Source organism: Macrosteles quadrilineatus, unplaced genomic scaffold (genome assembly GCF_028750875.1).
Source record: "Macrosteles quadrilineatus isolate MER2022 unplaced genomic scaffold, UCM_ALF_1.0 Scaffold_4__1_contigs__length_99947679, whole genome shotgun sequence".
In the NCBI taxonomy this organism is placed as follows: Eukaryota; Metazoa; Arthropoda; class Insecta; order Hemiptera; family Cicadellidae; genus Macrosteles; species Macrosteles quadrilineatus.
In genome coordinates, this window is record NW_026542597.1 from 83,852,937 (window position 1) to 83,879,269 (window position 26,333).

Sequence of the window (26,333 nt, forward strand, 5' to 3'; positions counted from 1 at the left end):
AAACCTAAATATTTGTATTGTTGATGTATTGGTGTTAAAACAATACATTTTGTACATTTGTTTTCAGTTGTAAAGTAAATCATACAGTGAACATGGATTGTTTGGACATTTGTTTGATTTGATAGTTTAAATGTTACAATGCGGGACCATAATAAATGGTTAAACTGTTCAATGTGGAAAACAAAATACTTTTGAAATATTCTGTACAGTGACTCTATTCCATTTATCTTATACGATGTTATGAATGATATTGTTTTGATTTGATTCGATGATGTATGGGACGGAAGTTGGATCTATGTTTTGTTTATGCATTTATGAATTTGTTGGAAACTATTACAAATAAACAGAAGAATATTTACATTAGAAAAATCATCAACAATTTCGGTCATATATTGATTAAACATAGGGAAATACGCATAATTCACATATACATTGTAGAGCTCATAAAAAAATCACAAAACTATGATTAAAAAAAAATTGTGGATTTAAATTTTATCGTCAAGGAAATTGTGTTATCATGTAGTAATGAATTGTGGGTTTAATCACTGTAATTAAAGGGTAGACTTCCGTATCCGTTGGCACAAACAACGGAATGAAAATATCGATCGATATATCGATTATTATATATATCGTTTGGTTAGTTAGGTAATGTTTGAAGGTTAACTTAATCCGACTAACCAAACAATATATCGAACGAAACAATCGAATAATCGATAACTTCATTCGGTTAATTGTGCCGACAGATACGGAGGTCTACCCTTTAATTACAGTAATTAAAACCAAAATTCATTACTACATGATAACACAATTTCCTTGACAATAAAAGTTAATTCCACAATTTTTTTAATGCAATGTGTAATTTGAGTTTTCCAAACCAGTTTGATAATTTACATACTACTTGAAATTGTTAAACAGCAATCAAATTTTCTCTCTTATTTCTCCACATGTTACTCATAGAGATGCATTGTCATTACAACCTTAGCATTATTCTTTGTAAAACCCTTCTTCAATCCAGTCAAGGTTTATGTTTTAATGTAGTACAATTTAGGGGGAAATTCTCCCATCTAACCACAACAAACACTTAGCGATAATTGCCATTAAGCTGAGCAACCACAACTAATATCCCAACATCATCATCAAAGGAATCATTCTACACAACGATATTTGTTCTAAGCACGGTCATGCTTTTGAAGAAGCTATTAAGATGTTTATATATAATCAATCTCTTTCTTTATATCCCACCTACATCCAAGGACGCTAGGCTCTGAAGAAACTTTTTACAAATTACTTAAAATTAGGCCTTGATAGTTGTAAGTAACCTAAGTTAACCTAAGTTGTTTTATAACAAAAATGCCACTATTTTCTCATAAAAAGCCAATTTTCGCAAAAAGCTCCAAAGAATTGAAACTACACAAAAATTTGTAAACCCACATACCTACACTACGCGTTTTTCGATTGTTAAAATATCCCAATCTGTTAATTAATGCAACTTAAACTTCTCAAGACATTATTACATTAAAATGGACAAAAAATAATCAATCATATTATAAGCAAAGTAACAACTCAAGAATATTTACGTTTAAACTAACTTCACAAATCAAATTGTTATAATTAATTTTTCTAGCGAATGTTAAGAGAATTTCAAATTCACTAATTTAGAAAAGTGTGACTTAATTAACTTTGGAGGGACGTTGAATAAATTAAGGTTTGACTCTTATTTTTGATGTTTTACTAAAACTCTATTTCAGTTTCTATAATTTGGTTTGGAATAATGATTAAAGTTAAATTAATTGATAAAGTTTTTACAGCTAGTTATTCTATCCACGTGAAATTAATGATATTTCCTTCGAACTCTGAACTCTGTAGCCTAAGTATTTGGATCACATTATTCAATATGTTTTAAGCCACTTTATTTAGAGTATCCACACAGTCATACGGTTTAGAAATGGCATTATATTACAGTATTGAATAGTCTACATTTTATGTAAGTTACACTTAAGACTTTAATGTTTCTTCACAAATTTACAATATAATAATACGTTTAGCTCATAGTACTGCGAGTTGGTAGTTTGTTATATAAATGGAAAAGTCAAATTTATGTTGAAAACACTACAAATAGAAATCGCAACTTGGAGCTACCACGATCACTTTGTACATAACGATTGAAATAGATTTACTGTCGCAATTCCAAGAATACGTGCGTTACCTACACCGGACTTTTCTGTGTTGTGGTTTTGTCCAAATTGTTCGTAGTAGGCTAGAGTTTAAAAAATAAATTTGTGTTTGCGGCAGTGTACTTTTAACAGTGCAATACAAAATTAGACCCATTGTATTTAAAAATATTGTATTATTCGATGAAAAATATAAAAATATTGAAAAACTTGAAGAAAGAACAAGTACAGAAAATAACGTAAAACGTTATTTTAATTTAATAACGCATAAATAACGTAAAAATAAATTATGTTACACACTATTGGTAAATAAAAATGAGATGACTTTCGAGTGGAATATTAGAATATAAAAAAGACAGAGTGTTGAAATAGAAGTAACTGTGTTATATTAAAGATCAGAATAGAAAAGTAAACAGCATTTGATAATAAACATTTTGGTTGCTATGGTAACAACTATATATGTTCATAACATTCTCCCCCACTTAATCGCTGGAGAGCAAAGTCCTTAAGATAGGACGGAACCTTGCGCTGTCTGGAAGGACGAGTTAATTTGTTTTCTTTTTGTTCTGTGGCTTGAGGTCTGTCTAGATTTTCTTCTCTTAGAGTACCGTCTAGTTCTGTTGGATTGTTTGAATTTGATTCAGACTCTGGGTGGATCTCTTGTGGTGGTGCTTGACAGTCTATAATAGGTATCCGTCTTGGAACAACAGAACTATCTTGTTCGTTGTGTGTTGTAAATGCAACTTTCCTCTTGGATACAAGAGTCGAAATCAATTGATTTATGTGTCGTTTTAAACTTCGTCCAGAATCCAATTCAACAATGTAATGGTATTGACCTAATTTTCTCTTGACTGTACCAAACTGCCATATGTCTTTATTTCCCAGGTGAACTCTTGCCTGAACTCTCTCCCCCACTTTAAGAGAGCGGACGTGAAGAGGAGCAATTGATTTTGATGGAAGTTTTGCCTTTGGGTTAGGGAGAAGTGTGTCAAGTCTAATCCGAATCTTCCTGTTCAACTGAGTAACTGCTTCAACCTTTTTAGGGCATTTTTGAATCTTATTGAATGACACTACATGTCCAAGGTAATTAATACTTTCCTTGAAGAAAACACATTTTGTTCTGTTAAGATGTAGATCATTCTTCTTGAGACATTCCAAACATGCAATAAGGTTCTTCCTACACTCTTCGAGAGTTTCACCGTGACAAATGATATCATCAAAGTATGCTTCTACCTTTGATAGTCCGTTTAACAGTTGTGACAAAATTCGGTTAAACTGAGAAGGGGCTGTTTTTATTCCAAAACTGAGACGATTCATGTTGAACATTCCTTTATGGGTTGATATTGTTTGAATCTTACTTCCCTCTTCATCGACTTTTAGATGCAAATAAGCCTTATGAAGATCCAACTTACAGAAGTATCTTGATCCGCGGAGACTATGTAGGACATCATCAATGCGTCGAATGGGGTGGTTAGATGAGACAAGTTTTGAATTAACCCCACATTTGTAATCTACGCATAGTCTGACTCCTCCATCTGGCTTTGGGATAACAACCAATGGTGACCCCCAATCACTTGATGCGACTGGAGTTATGATTCCTTGAGACTCGAGGGTTGTAAGTTCCTTTTCTACTCTCTCTCGTAATGCGAAAGGGACATCACGTTCCCTAGTAAATACTGGTTTTTCATTATCTCTGAGTTGGAGTTTGACTTCAACATTGGGAACACATCCGATTCTTTCTTTGAAAATTTCTGAGTATTTTTCGAATATATCCTCTAGAGACGGAACTAAATTAACATCAACTGTATTAATCGGTGATTGCTTTCTGTTGTCTACCTCACTGAGTTCAATTCCAAGTCCACGAATCCAAATTCGTCCTAACAAAGCAGAATGACCAGCAGGTACTATAAATAAATCAGCATTTAGTGATTTTGCATTGTAAGAGACTGAGACAGTTACTTTACCTTTAGGTTTTATTATATGATCGGAGTAGGAGCGAAATGAGATAGGAGTTGGTTGAAGTGGCACTTTAAGTCCAAGTTTATCAAAGTCCGTTTCTGAGATTAAGGAAAATCGTGCACCAGAGTCTACTTCAAATGTTTGAGGCTTGTTGTTGATAGTGACTGTAACCATGTATTTGTCCGAGTCTGGTCCTACTATGTAAAGATCTTCTACATCGTTGATTTGTGTGATTCCATACTCATCTGGGTGACTGGATTCATCTTCTGTGTAGTGAGACAACAGGGTGTTTGTTTTAGAGTTCTTTAGTAGAGACGTTATACACACTTTTGATACGTGGCCTTGTTTTCCACAGGAAGTGCATTTAAGATAATTCCGATTAGTTTTGCATTCATTAGACTGATGGTTTGATCGACCACATTTGAAACAAAGTCCATCAATACCCAAAGCTTTGTAGTCAACGTGTCTTTTTAAGCTTTTGTTACGGAAATGTTGTGATTGAGATCTATTGGAACCTACTTAATTATCAGGTCATCATATTTGTGTGTCTTAAATTGCTTGAAACTTTGATATTCCTTTGTCTTAGACCTTGAATGCCTATCAATTTTGTGTGTATCCGAATTTTCACTTGATGTTTGTGTGACAGGATTACAAATTTTATTTGATTCATAGCGGGAAGCTTCTAGGGCAATTGCTTTCTTGAGGAGTGAGTCAAAACTGTTGAGATTAGTGTCTTGTAGAAGTTGTTCACGTATCCAATTGTCTTTTAGTCCTCTAATAAATTGAGGGCGGAGAAATTCATCAGCAATTGAAATTTTACTTTCACATTCATTGCAAGAAGTGTAAAAATTACAATCATTCAGGTTACTTTTCAGGACTGTGACAAAATCAGAGATAGATTGATGCAACTGTTGTGAAACACTGAGGAAATAGTGTTGTGCAACAATATGAGATACTGTAGGTGACAACATCACTGTGAAATGTTCGATTAATTTTGAAAAATTAAGGTCTTTTACAGGATTGTCTGGGCCCAAAAGAGTTGTCAGATTATTGTAATGTTCCTTACCAATGGATGAGCACAGGAGTTGAGCTTTCATCTTGTCTTCTTTAATGTTCTTCAAATTGCAATAATTTTCAAAACGTTCCAAATATGATTTGAATTTATCATTATTTGGATCAAAATGTTCAAAAGGATTGATCTGAGGAGTTGAAGTTTTATTACCTAGAGCTGCAGCCAAAACATTCATGAGTCTTTCAAATTGTTCTTCATTCATGGTTAACAAAATACAATTTCTTGAAAATAATAGAATAAAACGAGAATTGATAATAGTTTTTTATCAAATCGTCGCCAACTGAGATGACTTTCGAGTGGAATATTAGAATATAAAAAAGACAGAGTGTTGAAATAGAAGTAACTGTGTTATATTAAAGATCAGAATAGAAAAGTAAACAGCATTTGATAATAAACATTTTGGTTGCTATGGTAACAACTATATATGTTCATAACAAAAAAAAGAAAACACTAAGTACGGGAAATAAAAATATGCAAATTGATCTAGCTTTGGGATGTTTTTGAAAGTGTTCTACTGAACATATTGGGCATGTATCCACTAACTTTGTTTTAAACAATATTCAAGCCACAATGGTTGTAAGTGTAAATTTGATTTAAAGCGAACCTAATTCTACCATAATCCAACAACAAATCCAAAAAGTACTTAAGAAATAATACTTTTAATACTTTAATACTTTACTTTGAAATGGCGACCATAGGGTAGGTATTTTAAGCCAAGTATGAATAGATGAGTGTAGGATGAGTGGCACGATCTTGTGGTTAACCACATAGCTGGACTTTACCACAAAGGGAAATGTTAAAGTGCACTTAAATGTAATGTTCAAACTAAAAACAGAGGTTTCTAGGTCAAACACACTAATAATAGTAACTGTTTAAAGAACAGTCATAACCTAGTTTGCGTGATATCAAACCGTAACCCGTAACGGTTATAGCTTCATCATGTTATGGTCTTAAAAATCTGTAGAGCATTAGCATGATATCTAATAATACTGTTTTAAATGGCAGAGCCTATCTACTGAGGCAGGTTCTTAGGGAATCAAATTAATTGGATTTACTTACTTAAAAATGTAATAACTTTTCGGCCTCTCATAGTACCCATAGGTATGTTTTTATTGTATTTAATATTTACGTCTTCAGTTAAAATATTTCTTAAGTACGCGTTTCGACCTTATTCGTCAAATGCAATTATGTATTTTTAGTACAAATCCTTTTAGTACAATTTTCATTTCGAGTGAGTTGTTAAAAATGGCGAAGCCGAAACGCGCGTCCTACGAAGTTGTACCATAGATAAAAGGAGTACTCCGTTGTACCAAGTGCGTACAGACGGAAAAATCGTGCGCGAGCTAATCGAAAATCATTGGTGTGGACAAATATCATAGGGGCCCTGCCCCACAGGTCGATTTCCAAAGGGCTACGTCTGACATGCTTCAAAAGTTTAAATGATTTAATTTATTCAATGAAACAGCTGGTGTTTATTTACTTGAAAAATATGTTTGTTAAGAAGGTTACGTTTAGTTAAAGAAAGGTTGTATTAGTTTTGTAGAGTATTGCTCAAAGTTTCATTTGTAATTTATACAGTAAGCTAGGTAAAGAGGCTTGACTAAAATTGAAGAATTATGGTGAAACATATCATTCATGAAGCATCAATATCTAATTGAAGTTTTTGCCACACTAGGGTATGTTGACATCCTTTTGGATCTATTGACAAAAAATAGGGGGTTGGGTAAGAAAGTAAGTAGGTTTACACTTTTAAATCAGTTGATCAGTTCAAATTAAATCATAGACTTGCTGTATTTTTAAAACACACATCAGCACTTATGCACTGTAACGGCTGCCTAGGTCACAAATTCTTCCCGGTGCAAAGCACGGGTATAGTATCTAGTTATTGTATATTTTTCTTAGAAAGTTATTAAAAGATTGATTGGAAAGAGTTTTAAATATATTTAGGTCGTATTTAATTTATAATTTTGGTAAGGATTACTAGTCATTTAAGTTACTGCAATCTTTTAAAGTGCAATGGTTAACTAGAGGATACATTTATTTATACGATTGAAATCATAATTCAAAAACAGACTAACTACTGATAGATTTAATTGCACTACAAGTAGCTGTCAAGTTGTCTGAAATGAGCTGAAATCCGAACAGAAGTTTGACATTACCACTTAACATGACAGTTGTTAATTAATACAATAAGACAGTTAACCGATACCAACAGCCAAGTTCACCTATTTAGTTTACCAAGCTAATTGAACAATTGAATTGAAAGTTGGGGTAAAGACGTAAATGTTTGGATACTTAACGAAACAAAAATTATGTAGCATTGTTGCTATGCTTAGAGAGAAAATGTCAAGAGTAAAAAAGTCTTAAAATTACATATAGAATCTAAAACAATCATAAAATACAGAGTGTTCCATGAGAAATTTTAAAGTTGGCCGCCATATTGGCAAGCCCCATTTAATGTTCTCTCTAAATCTAATAGTTTCTGAGATACCAATGGTGGCACAATTAAGTTGTTCACTCTGTATATTAATTCTAATATTCAGTGTTTTCGTAAAAATAACACGGCAACTTTTAAAAGCCGGTGGGGCGAAGCCTTATGAGAATTTCAGATTTTAAATAGGCTTATGACCTTTGCTAGAATTTAGGCTCAATTCCTGCAAAATTTCAGCTCAATTGGTCCAGTGGTTTTTACGGGATAGCACCAACTCACAAACATCCATACTTTCACACTTTTTATAATATATGTAAGTAGCAAGTAGTACTATGTAAGAAAGTAGTGAGTAATATAAAATAAGATTGGCTTAGTTTTCTTGTTCTTCGTATAACTATTACAATAATTAATTTAATTTCATGCAATTTCGTGTATACATAAACTTAGCATAATTAATTTACAGTTAAAACCAATTTAAATGACGGTTCAGTACACTAATACTCATAATTAAATAACATTATTAACACAATTAGGAAATGTGTAAAAATACACTGTGAATATTCGTAAAACTGGCACTATTTATCTAAACTATTTTATCTAAAGATTATTTCTGTCATTGCGTAGTAACGAAAATATATTTTTCTCACCAATTTTTTAGTTATTTACTCATATACTCACTTTATTAATTGAAATGATTTACAAAGACAACAATTAAGCGTATACAGTATGTTGCAGCGTATGCAAATGTTAGCTGATATAAACTAACCAAAAACCTAACAGCTGATTGGCAAGTCATCTACTCGCATGACGCACTAGTTTCTTATTGGTTCATTGTTGTCCTGTACGTACAGTGTACGTATCGCTGAACGGTACGATGTATTTTTCATGTTATTTCGTGTGTTCGTGTAGTTAGTCTTCGTAATATTATGTATTTGTGTCGAGTAGTGTTCGCGAGTGTGTTTTAGTAGATATTTACTTAGTGTTAGTGTCAAGTGACTTATTTAGTAGTATTTTTTGGAAGATTTTCCCGTGACATCAGGCACCTTCTTTCTGAGGATTCACGGTTATTTCTGGTTAGTATTTTAAATTACTAGCCTTATAGTATTCATTACTTTCTCAGCTCATTTAGCCTATTTGCGGGGATAAAATTAAACAAAAGTTGTTTATGCAATGCTCTTAATGTTATTTACATGATAGTATACAGAGTGTACCACAAATAGGCTTAAACATTTGATTTTATATAATTGTCCATTTATGCAGGGAGTGGCTTGAAAATTACAAAATTTATAGGTCAGGTATCAAAAATATTTTGTAAAAATTTCAGCTTACGAATTTTTGTAGAAATCAAATGGCGGAAAGTTAAAATTTTTATAATTTGCTTCTTATAAAAATTAATTTTTAAGTTATTACTACCTAGTTTGTTTTCTGTGGTGCAGTTTTGACACTTACTGTTGAACAGCTGTTTGATTAAAGAATCTTTTCTTACTATTGATTGTCCTAACCTCAAGTGCAGTTTTAAACTAATGTTCGAAGAATGGGTTTTAATTTAAACAAAAAGTTTACCAGTTCCTGATGATGATTCGTTTGTTTAGTTTTTGTTAAACAGCTGTTCAACAAAAAGGGCCAGAACCGAAATAAATTAGGTTTAAAGATTGAAACCTTTGAGCTTTTAAATGATTAGGCATAAGACATTCCTAGATAGGTGGACCATCATTGTGCTTAATTTTGGCTATATCGGTTTAGTATTTTACCATGACAGCCGCTCAGATAAAAATACAGATAGACACACAGACACAGCTATGTGGTAGGTTTGGTTTATTTATTCGAAATTGTGCCATTGATTATGGAATTGAGTAAGATTCCATAACCGTTGATGTATCAACCTATGCGTTTGCTCAAGTTAAAAAAATTATATTGATTATAACAAAGCCAAGTTTTTATCGATTATATTTTTAAGGAAACAATAGAACAGTACAAGGTGTACATGTTTGAATTTGGTATTTTGTTGACAAATTTATCTGCGTTTTAATAGTAATAATTGTAATTACTGCCACTATTTCTTGTCATTCAAAGGTTAGCATCTTTTAAGCTCTGATTGACTTTCGAAGCTGCAATTACTTATTAGGATATTTGCATTTAGGTATACGTGTATTCTGCGACAAAATCTAGGCTAATGCCTTTTTTGAATTGTGTTTTATGTATGGGTTATGATTGAATACCCTTTTGTTGGTAATACTTTTTTTAGCAATGTCCCTATAGGGAAGTAACTATTACAGTAAGACTAAGGACCGGTACCGATTTACTTTTTCATTTTGATGTCCCCAGAAGCCAAAAACACCATTCGTTCAAATTTATATACAGTATACATGTGTGTCCATCCAGACGTTAACTTCAGTAGGTAATTTTTGTCCGATTTTGATAACACTTGGTTGGAAGGTGTAAGGCGGGATAAACTTTAATGAGTTCGCAAACCAGCATGATCGGACCTCGGGAAAGGGGTTTAACGGGGGGGGGGGTTTATGGGGTTAAATTGGGTTCTTCTCATTTTTACCCTTAAAACACAAAATTTATAAATTTCTCTCCAGACATTGTTAAAGAGCTTAAAAAACAAATAATTTAGTTTATCAAAGTGTTTTTGTACGGTGATTTGTTACGGAGGAAATAAAAAAAAATTTAATTTAAAATTCCCATGTTATTCTTACGGAGAATATTGTAAAATATTTAAGTTGGCTTGTTTATGGATATATTTTGATCAAACTTGGCGAATTTATTCATTTAATACTAAGCTATTGATATTTTAAATAAAAAACACACTTTATTAGTTTCCCTGTAGCAGCTAACCTAGGTAGCCTACTTGTTAAACATAAATGTTAATGTGATAGATTAATTGAAAATCAATCCAGGCAAATGGAAATTCGCTTAGTCGGCAGGTTGGGGCAGCGGGGGTATTTATTTTATCGTAGCATAGTTTGTGTTCCAAATTAATTTTAATGGATTTCGATAATTTTAGTGTTTGTGTGTTGCTATATTGCTGAAGTTTATAACAGCTGATGTTTGATTTGTGATTTATTGTGAGTGGATTTTTATAAAAATATAGATGTACCTAATAACATTTGTTTGATTAAATTAAATAATTAGTGTTTTTGATACTTCAAGTTTGAACTCCAAAATATCAAAAATAATGAAAAACGATAAAGAAATCAGGAGACGAAGATGAATCGAGTATTTGAAAACGCTAATCAAAATTTGGTAAGATGTTCTCATACGGTCTTAAAATTTTAACCTATACAAGATTTAAAATGAATTAAAACCAAAACAGCAATTTACTAACCAAACTGCCTAAATATCACTAACCTAAATTAAAAGCCATTAACTTTTACCAATTGAAGTGGTATGTTTGTGATTCGGTTTCTGAATTCATTGGTGGATGTGTTTTGTAACCAATTTATAACAGATACAAATAGCAAATTCTCCTCTTTCACGCCTTCTTCCCGTTGCAAAGCACGGGTTCAGCAGCTAGCTGGTAACTCATAAATGTAATTTTAATAGGAATCGTATTAACACAATATTTAATATGCCACAATTCTGTTTCTAAATAAGTTAAGAAGCTAAAACTGGAAATGTTTTTATAGAATTTTTAAAAGCTACGTTATAATTTGTGTACAGTTTCAAAGCTCTCAGCGTGTAAATAGGCTAGAAATAAGTTCAAACGTATAAACCTATTCTCACGTACCTAACGAATAAACGTAAACTCTTCGTGTGTCTATCTGCACATAGATTAGCCTACATTATGGTTACCATAAAATAGCTGATGGCGTATTCTGACTCAGAAAATTATTGTTTCTTTGAATTAAATGATTTCTTTATAAAACAAATGCTGATACCGTTACTTCAAATAGTTTGGTTACGCTTGTGTGACAAAGCCATAACAGTTCCAAAAAGACTGTTTTTAACATAATGTTAAACTCACACTACTAGTCACTAATAGAAATTCCCCCTGTTAAGTCTAATAACACGAAGTTCTTGCGTGGTACCTTTGAAATAATTGAAAAACTCATAAGATGTTTACAAACATTAGGGGAGGATACGAACTCGAACTACTTCCTCACACTTATCACTAGTAGATTACCTCTCAATGCTCTACTGAAGGTTGAAGAACAAAACTTAGGTGTAGAATTAGATGTAAATTGATTTTGTTATACTTTTAAAAACATTTGTAATAGAGAGAAATCAGAGATGCTTTAGGAATTTCTAATAATACGTCGTAGGATGTGACCGTGGAGCATGTCAGTCATAAACCTACCTCAATTGCCGAGACCCTCTTAACTGATGCCAGGCGCTACAATCTAAGACAATGCATATTTTGCGAGAAAGACCATTGGAGTGATAGATGTACGGCATTCAGCACAGTAAGGACAAAATGTAGGGATTGTGTTTTATCTAAAAAAGGGACATAGCCTTAAAAGTTGTAAAACTTCCAAAGCTTGTGTTTATTGTAAGAAAAAAACATTAATCACAGGAGCCTATGCCCCAAAAAGTTTCCATCAGATATCACCAAAGATGCTGTGGATCCTCCATGCCCCTACGGGACGAGAGTTACAAGTGCCTAAACCAATTGGAGGCTAGTCACACTTGACCACAGCTCAACTAAATACAACCATAGATAAAACATACTCCCTTAGAATAATTCCATTCTGCATATTCTCAACTTGTAGAACTCTTTTTCCACTGCCAGCGTTGGGAAAGGCCCCGCCTGGAGGCTCAACAGTTAGTAGGACTGCTGTCGGTGGACACGGTCATACCGATGATGACGGAGGGTGAGGACAATTGGACCTGTGTGTCACATTACATTCAGGGTATTCTCCGCGCCAAGAAGCTCGACCTTGACCGGGATGCGGTGTAGGTGATGAAGTATCCAAATGCCAAAAACGGCGAGAGCCCTGAGGGCTTAGGTAACATGTTGGCCTGACTTGAAGTAATGTGACAAACAATTCCAGGTCTGTGACCAACAGAGTAGAGGGTTTTTTTTCAGAGGAGGATGGGGGTTGGGGTTTTTTAGTGAGTAGTCTATGATAGATTCAGAAGTCTCACACTACAGGCTGGTTACCTGTGTGCGTGAAAGCATTTTCCCTCCTCTCCCTTATAAAAAAAAAAACTTGTAGAACAACTTAACGTCAAAGACCTTTGGAGTCTTGAAACTTTGAGTATACGTGATAATCTGTTTGAAATTGACGATGATATTGCTCTAAAGTGATTTAATAATACTATCTAAATTTAGTTAGTTGAGAATAGATTTTGTATTTGGTTTCTTGGCCATCGAATGAATACCCTCCGAACTTGCGCATAACTATTTTCTCTCATTGGCTCGTTCGACCGAAGTGATAACCTCGAACTGAAAGGTTATCAAAAGATGCTTCAAAAGATTTGCTTCAAAAGTATGATAATCACAACATATGGTTATAATAACATATGTTAAAAACAGTATTTTGGGACTGTTTTGGCTTTGCCGCTTTGCCACGGCTTGTGTCAAATTTGTGAATCGTTAGAATTATTTCCCCTTTTCGTTGAAGTATTTACATAACTAAGAATCGTAGTTTGATTGGAAATATAAGTTCAAACGTATAAACCTATTCTCACGTAACGAATAAACGTATAAAACCCCTGAAATTCTATATGTGTCCCTCTGCACATAGATTAGTCTACATTATGGTTACCAGAAAATAACTGTAGAATTCGTTTGGCGTATTCTGTCTCAGAAAATTATTCTTTGTTAGAATTTAATGATTTCGTAAAAAAAATACTGGATACCGTTACTTCAAATAGTTAGGTTATGCTTGTGTGGCAAAGCCATAACAGTTCCAAAAAGACTGTTTTTAACATAATGTTATTAAAACCATATGTTGTGATTATCAAAAGAAAATAATGTTAGTTTTTGTACTAGTCGAACTAATAGCAAAAGGATCATGAACTGAAACTGAAATACTTTAAAATTGTCAAAAGTAAAGCTTCTTTCACGATTCCACATATATATCTTTAGTAAAATTATAACACTATAACTCATCTACAATTGGTAGCAGAGCTGGAAAAATGAATGCAAGACTACTGAAAAAGGTGAGATTTGACACTACAATTACCGAGGCCAATTCACTTCTGCAAGGGGAGGACTCTTCCAAACTGACCTAGAACACTGATGACTTTAGACGGATATCGTAGGCATCTGGGAGACTTACTCAATCAACTTTTTCAGATCGAAATCGACAGCTCGGCGAATGGAGATGCAAGTACGTCAGTGGGAGATCCATTTGGACTTCTGAATTGCGAAGAAGCAGTTGCGAAACTACAGGTAAGAATAGATTCCTTCTCACCACATTATGCGGACAAACTAAGTAACTGAGATGGTCCGACTGAAATTTTAGAAACTTAAAGTTGTTTGGTCAAACTACCGGAACTTGTCAACCCAACCTTTGATGGTGATGTCCTTAAATGGTAGGAGTTTTGGGATTCATTTTTCCCCCTCCATTCATAGCAATGATGCTCTTACCTTAACTGACAAAATTTACTATTTTGAATTCATTACTTGAGGTAGGAGCTAAACGTTGCATATCAGGTCTCCCACTAACATAATTAAACTACGATACAGCAATTTCTTTACTAGAGAGTAGGTTTGCTAACAAACCAATAATTGCAAATCCACACTACAAGTCACTAAATTCCTCCTGTTAAGTCTGATAACACGAAGGTCTTGCGTCGTACCTTCGACATACTTGAAAAATACACATGTTGGCGGGTAATAATTTCTGTGGACGCCTATTTTATTCGATTGTTTTACAGAAATCTATATATTAATTTGAAACTGTTTTTTCTTGTCACAGCTAATTTGGGAGAGCGGCTGGGCGTAAAAAACTGGGTAGAGGTGTCTAAAGAAAGGTCTTTGTCTGAAGATGAGTCAACAAAAGAGAAATGAGGTAAATTTCCTTGTGACCTTTAAAATTCTATTTCAATGTTATTCTTATGGAGGAAAAAGCCAGGGCTTCGTCACAGCTAATTTGAGAGAACGGCTGGGTGTAGAAATTTGGTAGGGGTGTCTAAAGAAAGGTCTTAGTCTGTAGATGAGCAATCAAAAAAGAAACTACGTACATTCTCTTGAGGCTCTGCCCCAAAGGCCATTAAAGACCCCCCCCCCCCCCGGTTTGTTTACATTATTACATTATGGATAATTTTACACTAATTTTTAACTACACAGCTGTTAATATTCAAATTGTATTTCAAACAACAAGTGTTATAGGGATTTACTGAATCTGTCAAAATAAAGTGTATTTGCAATGATTTTTATGATTTTAAAATAGTTTTTCTTCTGCATCGTGTCATGTTTTGCAGTTTAATTTTACATCACGAAATCAGTAGGAAATCTTGATATCAAAGTAACTCTTAAAATTATTTCTTATCGAGTTAAATCTATTGTACGGGTTGGTTTCCTTCCGTTTTTGCCTTTTTTTTACCACTCTACCTTTATTTTATCGTAATATCTAAGACAGATAATCATAGGTTCATGAGATTATTGCCACTACACCTAGAATATTCCGAAGAGAGATTATATTGACAACTTCGTGTAATTGATAAGGTTTATACAACTGACATCCACATCTCAAGGAATTTCAGCTTTAACAGCAACCCTACGGCCAATTTTTCTCAAAACTATGCTAGAGGTTAATTCATTGGCACATAAGTACGGTATGATGACCGAAGTAATGAAGGAAAAAAATCTAACTTACACTGCTTAAGGGTGGACCTCCCTTTGAAGTAAGAGGATACCTGTTCTACAGATATTTTTTATCAAATTAAAACATAGATTTAATCTGCCTTGCATTGATGAAATCGCGGAAGTGTTTACCACAAAAGATCCATCGACAAATTGTAATTCCATCGAAATGTTCTTCAAAAAGGAGATGAAACCAGTTAACATACAGTAGTTAATAACTCCGATGAGGTACTGGAAATATTTTATTCATTGAATAATCAAACCATATTTTGTACCTTGCGCAATAATAGTCAGTATTATTTTTACACTTATTTAGGCCAATTACTCAATAAACTTAGCTAAATGTTAAAGTTTTGATAATTGCATTCTATTTATCGCAGTTAGATGAATTAGTGTAAACCTTGAAAGTAACCGTCGATTTATACGGGTTTCACCTTGTATTATTTATTTTGGTGTTGTGATTTGGATCATTTGGACTCTAGACTTTATTTAAAATTACAATAATTACAATGTATAGATAATACATTTTGTAGGGTCTAAATTATGCTACGTCCACCTTTTTATGTGGAGCTTTATAGGTTTTGAAGAGCATGAGTAATAAAAACAATTTTGTTTGCAGGTTGGTTGCAGTCGTACCAAAGGTAAGACTTTATACGTTTGTGCATGCCTTGTAGATTTGGACCTTCGCATCATCGAGTTTGGAAAGGAAGAAGAAGAAAGCATAAATTCGACCTAAATGACAGGGTATAGTTAGGAATTATGGGGCAATTAATAATTATTTGTTAGGTGACATCAATTAGCCAGAGTCAGTATAATTTCGATTATATTTTATTTAACCAAATCAAATATTACCTAACATTTTAAATAGTTTTTGTTTAGTCTGCATCCTAGTAGGCGACATTATTCAGGGTATTTAAACAAATGAAGTTAATTGTATGTTTACAACACAATCTAAAATTAATAGTCACAGATTTAGGACAATATTTTATTATGTAGATGACTCAATATTTAAACTGGGAAACTATGGAGTCCATTTTCAGCAGACCTGCATACTAATGTTTGGTGATATGTGGTTGGACAACAAAGATTTTGTACTTTTGTGCTCAAATTGATGTACTAACTTTAATATATTAGTTGATTAAAATCATATTATGTACTGTGAACGTTATAACGAAGCAGCTACGGTTCTAACAAAACCATGAAAAATACAGAAATTTTAATTTTATACAGATTAATACCATAAAAGACTGACTTTGTCGGGATCTTTTTCGAACAATTAACTCGGCTGACGAAGCAAAATGCTGGGACAGTTGCGGCCGGACTGTCACAGCTGATTGTTACGTCAGACCAGAGTTTTGGCGGGCTGCAGCTGATGTGTTGTTGTGTCGTGTGTGACATATCAGGGAACTATTAAAAAATATGAGCATAATCGTAATATTTTCCAAATCTTAACTTAGACTGCTCTTTCAAATATGAAAAACACTATTTTAATCTACTAAGTAACTTTTCAAAATTAAATATGTTTTTTATGATGTTATCCACTAAATTAAATTCAAATCGTGTAGTAAAAGTTAAAAGTTATCTGATGCTTCTATATTTAGTTATTTTAGGGGGAATTTAGCTTTTTAGGGAAAAATTATTACTTATAAAATAGAATAGGTAATTTCATACTGACAAACAATTTTCTAACCATAAATTGAAATATGTAATCAAGTTGGCATAGCAAAAAATAATAAGACAATTTACTTCATTCGATAATATATAACTTATCGGAAGCAAACAAAATCAAGCTTAGCAAAACTTTGAAATTAAATATGTTTTACATTTTCTATAAAACGGAATGAAACCCGTGGATTTATCTATAATTTGACTTCTTATCCAGGTCTGCTGCAAAAGGGAGTCCAGTTTCTTAATTCTGAAAGGGCAAATTACATAACTTAAAGTACATTTCTTGAAATTTGTTTACAATATTACAAAATTTTTATTTCGCCAAGTCCGCAATTGAGTTTAGTTACAATGAGTTTAGTTCATTCATATATTGATTTAGGGCAGAGGAATCTACATTATTTAATAACATTTAGGGAATAACATCAACATTACTAAAGACTTAAGTCAATTAAGGGGTTTCCCACAAAATGTATAGGAGTTTTTCTACATATTTTCAGATTTAATCAAAAATATTTTTTTTACTGGGGAATCAGAAGTAAATTCATGGGTTAGGGTTAGTTAGGCGTGCTACAAAATCAAGACTACACCTTGGAAACACGAATCTTCTTGCTACAAGATGCATCTGTGTAGTTTAGTGTTTGGTGTTTTAGTTCTTTAGTCATTCCTTGTATCCAGGCTTCGGGTAGGTTTAAGATACGAACCCTTGTCGGTGATTTTAAGTACCTCATACTAACATACATCGATTTAAGGATAATACGCTACGATTTCAACAGCCTGAAGAACAAAAGTTTGGAAAGTTGCCGATGTTGGCCAGTTGACCAAAGAAGAAAGAAGACTATCGACAAAATCGTTTGTGTATATTTTTAAATAACGCGCCAAAGGATTTAACCGTCGAAATATTGTTTGAATCAACGCCGACGTCGTAACAGTTATGTTTAAAATATTATTCGTCGAACTTTATATCTTTTGTATCTTCGTAGTTTTAAGAAATTTTATATTCTCTTGTAATGTATGAACATGTTTTATATTGGTTTCTATATTGTTGCATTGTTTGTTTGTCTTGTAAAAGTCCAATATGATGTGAACAATTACAACAAAGTCCTAGAGGGATCAATTTATAATTAGCCACCAATGAAGTAAATTACTTTGTATATAGCACACAAATTTGTTAGTGGAGAATAAAAGTATACGAGAAATCAAGACGAAACAAATATTAAAAATTGTTAAAGTTAAAGTTGCAAACTATATAAGTAAAGCTAAGACATAATGACTTTGCAATAGATGCATAGGTATATAGGATGGCTACCAACTTTTGAATATCCTAAAAGGTTTTCGGGAGGTTTCAATTTATTTTTAAAAGCACCTTATTACTTTTATATGGTTTCGCTCAAACCATTGGCATGAGTCCATTGGTATTTTGGTTTTAAGAAAACAAATAAACTAAAAATATAGATTAAAATGATAGTGTATACCATCTTATGTGGTTGGTGTTTAAAAATTAATATATATAAAGATCTTCCTTGAAAAAAATATTTATGAAAAAATATAAAAAAAAGAAGCCTTTATGAAATTCATACATATAATCACTTTTGTTCACATCATACCGGACAAGTTTCAGCTGAAGCCAACCAAAGGTAGGAAGTACTCAATTTCCTTTATTTTAGTTGTATGTGTTTAGTTTAGCCTGGATACAAGGAAAATATCTGCCAACATATTTTCCAAAAATTATGTTTAACAATGAAATTTTCCCAAACACTGACGAAGATGGTTTGAAATTGGCTTAAAATGAAATTTAAATTATTATATGTTGTGCAGATATCGTAATGTTATATTTTTGTTAACTTTGGAACCGTGATCAATGGCGTAAAGAGTTTACAGTTGCAAAGATTAGTTGATTTTGAACTACGAAAACTACTGTGACTTCTGCATCGTTACTATAAAAGGTAGGCTTAATTGAAATTTGTGCACATCTTTTAGTTTTATTTAGTATTTAACTTGGTTTAGTATTTAACTTGTTGTTTGTATAGGCAGGTATCACGGCCTTAGTAATAATTGTTGGATTAATTTACAAACACCAAATCTTTGAAAGGCCCAGTAGTATTTATTATTGCTGTTCTGTTTGGATACTAATGAATGAATTTCATTCCAGTTCCAAGTTACGTTACTGTATTTGTTTCGAAGAACCAATGTTATGACCTGTTAGTTACTGTGTTACTTAATAAGGACGCATTAAATATTTTTTTTTAATATTTTAAAAATATTTACTTGTTACAGGCATTTTTTCCAAACTGGGCCTTCACTTGATATTTTAGTCAAAATATATTTTATAAGAAGGTGTACCTATAGAGATTGATGTAATTGTTGTATTTGTGGGAATATTACACCATGTAGTATAATTACTTCTAAGGAAAATTATTATTTTAACATTTTCTAGACAGTTTTATCTTAAAAATTTCCGATACACGGCAAATATTACAAAGTTTTTTTTTTAGTTTTTCAAAGTTTGCTACCTATAAGCAAAGAAAAATATTGTTTCCATAGGGTCTATTGCTATTAAATGTATTTATAGCTAATCTCTATATCTGCACCTTCATAGATATAAGGTTAGTCTAGGTTTAGAGGCGGTCGGAGTCAAAAGAATCATTGTTTTAGGTATGGGTTAATTTATTTCGGTTTCAACCGTAATTAATATTTTATGACGAAAACTGTTTCGAAGTAAAACAATTAATTTCTCAAAATTGGTGTTATCAAAGCTATTTCGGTTCGAAATGTGATTAATTTGTGCTTTGTTGACTGATTACCCAAACTGATGTGAGATGGTTTTGATTGTAAAATTACTCCGCCCGCCTCGCCCTATTTTTCCCGTGTGGAGTTGCTAGTCTCCTATCGGGCGCCTCCCCAGGTGGCGGATAGGGGAAGGCTCGTCAGATTTGGCGGGTACTGGGAATGGACCCCAGGGCGGACCAAAACTAGCTTAGTATTTAGCATAGATTAAATGTTAGAAGCTGAACGGAAAAAAGTTTGCTTCAAAACAGGATTTCTCTAAGATAAAAAATATATTTTACATAGCTAAAATAGTGTTTAAAGAATTCAAAGGCTAAAGGTGATATCAAAAGTTTTAAAATATTTGAACATGGATTGTTCTGTAATTTATAGAGACAAAATGTCAGTTATGCTAATATTAATGAAAATCCGTTAAAATGTTTTGCCATACATTAAATGTATACATGTTATGTGAAAGATTTCAATTATATAAATCAATGTCGTCCTATTTTAGGCATACTGTAAATTAAAACACGGTTGGTAAAACAATTGGCGTTGAATTATCCATGCGTCTTCAATTGGTTACACTTTAAGTTGAAAATGGTTGAATGGTTGCAGTAAACCGTAAGACAAAGCCGTTTGTAGCTTTGTCAAATATTTATTCAAGATGTTTGTATTGAAATATAAGCTCAGTACGCTCACTGATACTATGTAATATCTAATTCCACCTAAAACCTAATACCATTGGCCCATGTGTATACCGAAGTAGACACACCATATGGACCAGCTATCGCAATTTCTTTTTTTAAGGAGCGAGCTAATTACAGATTGTGCTAGTCCCTAAAATTATATTTAATCACTTTTTTGTCACTGAGATAGTTGACGTGGCATAATAGACGCTATAGTTTTATACAAGTCATGAGTAATTCCATCAGTTTGCCTTGTTTAAACAAACCGCACACACCAAAGAAATCAGTAATTACATCAGCACATTATGTCCGTGACTCACTTCAACTACATCCGTTTAGATTTTAAAACTGGCAACAGCTTTAACATGGAGATGGAATGTCCAGTCCTATCAGTAGTCAAAGATGACAACTAATACTACTAATACTCACAGTTTTCCTCCACAGAATGGCGCGGTATTGTGGTACACACTGGTTGTTGGCGTCGGTGAGAACAACACTGAGAAAGAACGGTATCTTGTCTGCGTCCATGCCGACGTAGTTTTGATGTACTGTAACATAAAATTCACCAAATGTAGAAACACAGGGAATTAATTAACGATAAAATGTTGCAGTGATACTAAATATGCATTGTTGATGGTTTATTTAAATTGGTGTCATGTTGATTCTACACACTCTTTTGGACTATAGTCTGTGTAATGGAACCTGTCTCCCGACCTGTCTGCCTGTGAGTCTGGGCCTTAAACCATTTGCTATTACCTTGGTATGGAGAGGCGGCATTGGTCCAAAAGGCACTATTTCGAAAATAATGCAAGTTTAATGTTGCTCCGACAGAATGCACAGTCAGGAACTACTTCGAAAATAGTGCAAGGGTTAGGCACTGGTCCGAAAATGTACTTCGGAGCAGTGACTTTTATGCCTTTTCCAGTGACTGGATATCCCCAGATAGACGGGGACCTGAAGACAGCTTTTATCATACAGAGGATAACTATCAATTTGTTTGATGTATAGAAAATAATATAGGTTGAAATTGATAGCAATTTTTTGTAGTTGATTGTTGCTTGTTTTGACCAGCTAATTATCAACTTGATCTAATTATAGAAAAACATTTCTTCAGTTTTTTTAGTAATAATACGTTATGGAATATTTGATAACAAGAGTAGAAAGTGAGTCATTACATATTTGAGACCATGTTTATCAAGCAATTTAAAAGGTCGAGAATATGTATAGACCCACTTTCACTCTTGTTTTGAACATTACTTTTCGCTACCAGTATACTACAAAGAATAATTATTTTTTTAAATTAAGACAGACTTTGGATACTCCTTTATTACAGCTAGGAACGTTACAACACGCATAGATTTTTTAGGTTATGCTTTCAATTTAAAGTTAATATTTACTTTGGTTGTATAGTTTTAGTTGTTGAAAATAGAATCAGTCGACAAATCCATAATAATAAATCATTGTTTACGTCGGCAAAATCCAAAAAAAGATAGTAAACATTACTTTCGCATAGTAAACATTTTTTTTCCGTAGTAAACAATGTAATGACGAATTTTCGCAGGTGAAACAGTCAGTTCACAGTAGTGTGAATAGGTTTTAAAATCAGCTGGTAGTTGTGTTAAGAAGGCATTGGTTTAGATTGATTAGACCAGCTGACTGCTGTCTAGTGACGTCATAAGCTGTTACATATTAGTCTAGCTAGTTGCTCTGGTATGACGTCATAGGATATTTTAGATCAAACATGATTGTGTCTGTGGAATGACGTAATTGATTGGAACATATTATATCAGTTAATTAAGGTGGTTCTGGAGCCTTGCAGTCTTGCCTGTAATAGTTGCATGGGACTTGAGGTTGATGTGATATTAGCAAAGGAAACACTGCAAGTTCTTAACACAAAAATGTAATAATTATTAATCCAAAAATAATTGGGTTAAAAACTTTAAGGATTGATGATGCTATAATGTTTTATAGTAAATTCGGTGACTATTTATTTTATATTTAATACAGTATTTAGTTTTAAAAGTATTATTTCGGAGTGAGAAAACGACAGATAACGTTAATTTTTGCTTTATTGTAACACTCAATAAATGAAACTTTAGAAAAGAGTACTATAAAACATTACAGTTCTGTCTTATAATACTGCGAAATCGTTATTTAGTTGAAAATGTATTTATAACAATTTGTTAATGTATAAAACATTGTGAAATAAACAAATAAAAGAGGAGAAATTGGATAGGAAATGTACATCTTTACTGCTTCTAAAGGAGATGCCTAAAAGATAGTGTTCTTGTTAAGCAATACAAGTTTCATACACATTATCGAGACATAACACAACCGATAGGAACACCCTATAGGTCTCCGAGGCATCGTCCAATGTAATGGGGAGGAACATGCTGTGAGATGGGGTTTATGGGTATACCTTCACAACATGCCACTTAGAAGTAAAATGCTTAAACTCGGGTATTTTATGCATGTAATTGGCTATTTATTTAATTTTTAAGCTGCAACCAAATTGAGACTTGCCTTCAATCAAAACATGCCACTGATAAAATGTTTATGATGTAAATTGAATGTTTGAAATAGGTAATTTTTTATGTGTAATAATCACTTAAGTGAATTGAAACCAAAGCAGTTCGGCCTATCCCAATCATAAATATACGTAACGAATAAGTAGAGTGTAGTACATTTTACGTATAGCCTTTTGAAGGCAACCAGACGATTAATCTGTTATAAGGGTACTCAAGGACAATATAATTAAAGACATCTGGATATAGAAAACAGGACAACGAGTACTTCCAAGACATTCTCTAATACAAGGTCGCGGCGAGAAAAATGTGGCAACACTGCAGACCAGGCCACCCGAAACAGCTGTTGCATTAATTCTTTGTATAGCATATACGAAATGTTTAAATTTATATTTTTCTTATTACTGTTATTTTAATCTTTTTGTCTTCGGAGGCACGAGCTTGGGATTGTTTTCCACTTACTTGAAGCTATACCTAGGCGTAGCAGCATTATCACTTAGATAAAATACATTGGTGATTTGGTGGGATTTGAACCCGGAATTTCAGGGACCGAACTCCCACGTTCTATATTTAGACCCCATTATTACTGATACAGCTGTTATCGTCATGGCGTACGGTTATTACCAGTTTTTCAAACAAATTTATCTTAAGTTGTATAAAAACTCTCAGAGTATGAAGTTATTCATTGTTTTTCAACGTAAAGGTGTAGTAATTTACATTACATTTACCTGATGATAGTCTGAATTAAACGTCACTATACGGCAGAAGTCAGGAAATTTACATTTTCACAATCTGAAACACTATTAATACAGAATTGGCTGCAATATTTAGCGAGCGCTATATCACGCTTGGTTTAAATATAGCTCTGATGTTACACAGCTTTGATGAGTCTAATTTAGCGGCTGTCCGAGCAGTGGACGTGGAATTGGCAGCTATTGTCAATCGATTTAAATAGACCGATGACCCAAACAGCGCGACAGCTTCCTTGGTCATTGTTGTGAGTGCTGCTGTGGGGGGATTTTGTTTATAACATGTTACCATGCGTAAAACCATGGATAAAAGATACTCCCCCAGTAGATTTCCGATCCTTATGGAACAGCTGAAGCCACTTTTATCGTTAGTTCTGTCCGGTGCACTGTAGAGGTCGTGTTTTGTTTACAATTTGTGTCTTGTTATTTCAGTAATTTAAAACCTCGATTAACCAAATAAAATGATCTAATCATAAACAATAACTCGTCTCCTAGTTATAAAACCAAACAGTAAAGCCCCAAATCATGAAATTAACCCTAAAATAATATAAATGAAATTTCGTCAACACTAGCAGTCAGTGTCACCAAACATGAACTAGACACGAAACATGAGCTTCGAAATTTACAATGGGATGATGAGTCTACTTGTAAAAAGTATGGGAGGTTATACATCTAGAAGCATGATTCAATACTTAAAGATGCATAGGCTACTTAGTGTAATATACATTGAAAATTTTAGAAGAAAGTATGTGGATTTTGATTACAACATTTTTGTTGTGTCTAAAATCTATGGTTGAAATGCAGACGTTTTAACTGACAACAACATAAGATTTCAGATCTCGAAAGGTCACAGAAATTCGCTTTAAACTAATGTGAAATTATTAAATACGATTTACTAGATTGATTAGGTAAGCCAAAACTGTTTTACATCGCGATTTTGTAAACTACAGCACGATTGTTAACTTCTTGTTACGTAAGACATAAAAGTATCAGTAATTTTAGATGAATTTATTATTCTGGTTCATTTGCTGAATTTTACTATAGTGCATACAAAGTATAGTGATTTTTTTTTAAATTCCGGGAAAGGCAAGCATATATTTCGTTATTAATTATACAAATGAAATTTTTGTAGCTTTACATTATACTATTATTTTCATAAATCCTTTTTTTATCTACTAATTATTTGACAACATTTTACAACATTCGGATAATAGCCTAACTAAATTCAATAGTCCTAGGTAAGATGATTCAGAAAACTCGCGTTTATTTATAAACTTAACTAATAAAATGAAACTAATTCTAGAACCAAGGTTATTGTCAAATTAGAACTTTAACGATTTAGCTACTCATGCTTGTTATATACTGATGTAAGGGAAATGTTAATTAAATTTAAATTATTTTAATTCACAGAATATATAATGTACATATAATATCATGATCAATGGCTAACTAGTTTGACTGTTATTACACTTCACCTTGTTGGCAGAACTGGAGAACAGCTGTTAATTAACTAAAGTCATTTTTGTAATGAGCTGTTTCTTCAAATCTTTCTTAGTTGGCTGATTCCCTTAAAAATTGTACAAACTCGTGAAAATACGAGTTCAAGCATTAGGCCTACTGTACTTGAAACAGTCATAGTCCGTAGGAACTGGGAATCACAGCCTATTTAAGCCAGTCAAATCGTAGGAATTTTACCAAGTAAGACTGTTGCCATTTAATCACTGATATAGTAATATTAGGTATCATTTATAAGGAAGATTATAAAGGATTTTCATTATTTTGAAGAATAAAATTATAATTTGTTAATACCATGCATTGGAGTAATTTGTGCAGCATCCTACCATCTGAGGGAAATCACCAAATGATAGGTTATCTCAGCAAACACCATCTTAGCTGTTAGCTTGGTGTTGAAGAATAATAATTCTAAATTAAATCTTGCCTACCTACTCTCCGGTGATTGGCCTAAACAGGGGTACTGGGTAGCGTATAGAAGTGCTCGACTCTGCTATTTATTATTAATTTCAACCCTTGCGCCTATTTAAACCAAGACATTGTGGTGAACTTTGCTAACCTCAAGTTAACTTTGCTAGCATACAAGAAAATTTTAAGAAGTGACATAACTTCTGCCATAAAATTAATTTGTTTCAGCAAAGTGATTCATAAACTGCCAAATTTATTCTGTGTATGAATAGGTCTAGTAATTTCCGACAATGGAAAAATTCAATTTAAATTATTTAAGTAAAGATGAACTTAAATATGAAATTTTAAGTAGAGGAGAAGATTCTACCTTTGACAACGTAGAAGCACTCAGAAAACAGCTCAGATCTATTTCACAGGTTCAACCAGATGTGAACAATCTTATTGGGAAATTAGCTTTAAGTACTGAATTTCAAACCGTAGAAATTAAGGTAGATCGATTTCAGCTACTTATAGAACAGTGTGATACCCAACCGAGCAACCTGTACATAGCAAGAATGTCAGCTCTATGTACTCATCTGCACCTTAGAATAAGTAATATAAGCGCATGTATGTTAGGTCCTAACTACT

At 33.0% G+C, this 26,333-nt stretch overlaps 1 protein-coding gene across 3 annotated transcripts in view; it reads right to left on the reverse strand.

Annotated features, from left to right (window-relative positions):
- LOC128991654 (GTPase-activating Rap/Ran-GAP domain-like protein 3) overlaps positions 1 to 26,333 on the reverse strand; it is a 395,113-nt gene that overhangs the window by 20,476 nt on the left and 348,304 nt on the right. For all 3 annotated transcript variants that reach the window (XM_054414733.1, XM_054414732.1, XM_054414734.1), the window contains exon 6: positions 20,942 to 21,060. In XM_054414733.1, the coding sequence (XP_054270708.1) occupies positions 20,942 to 21,060 (119 nt within the window). The remainder of the gene's footprint in view (positions 1 to 20,941; positions 21,061 to 26,333) is intronic.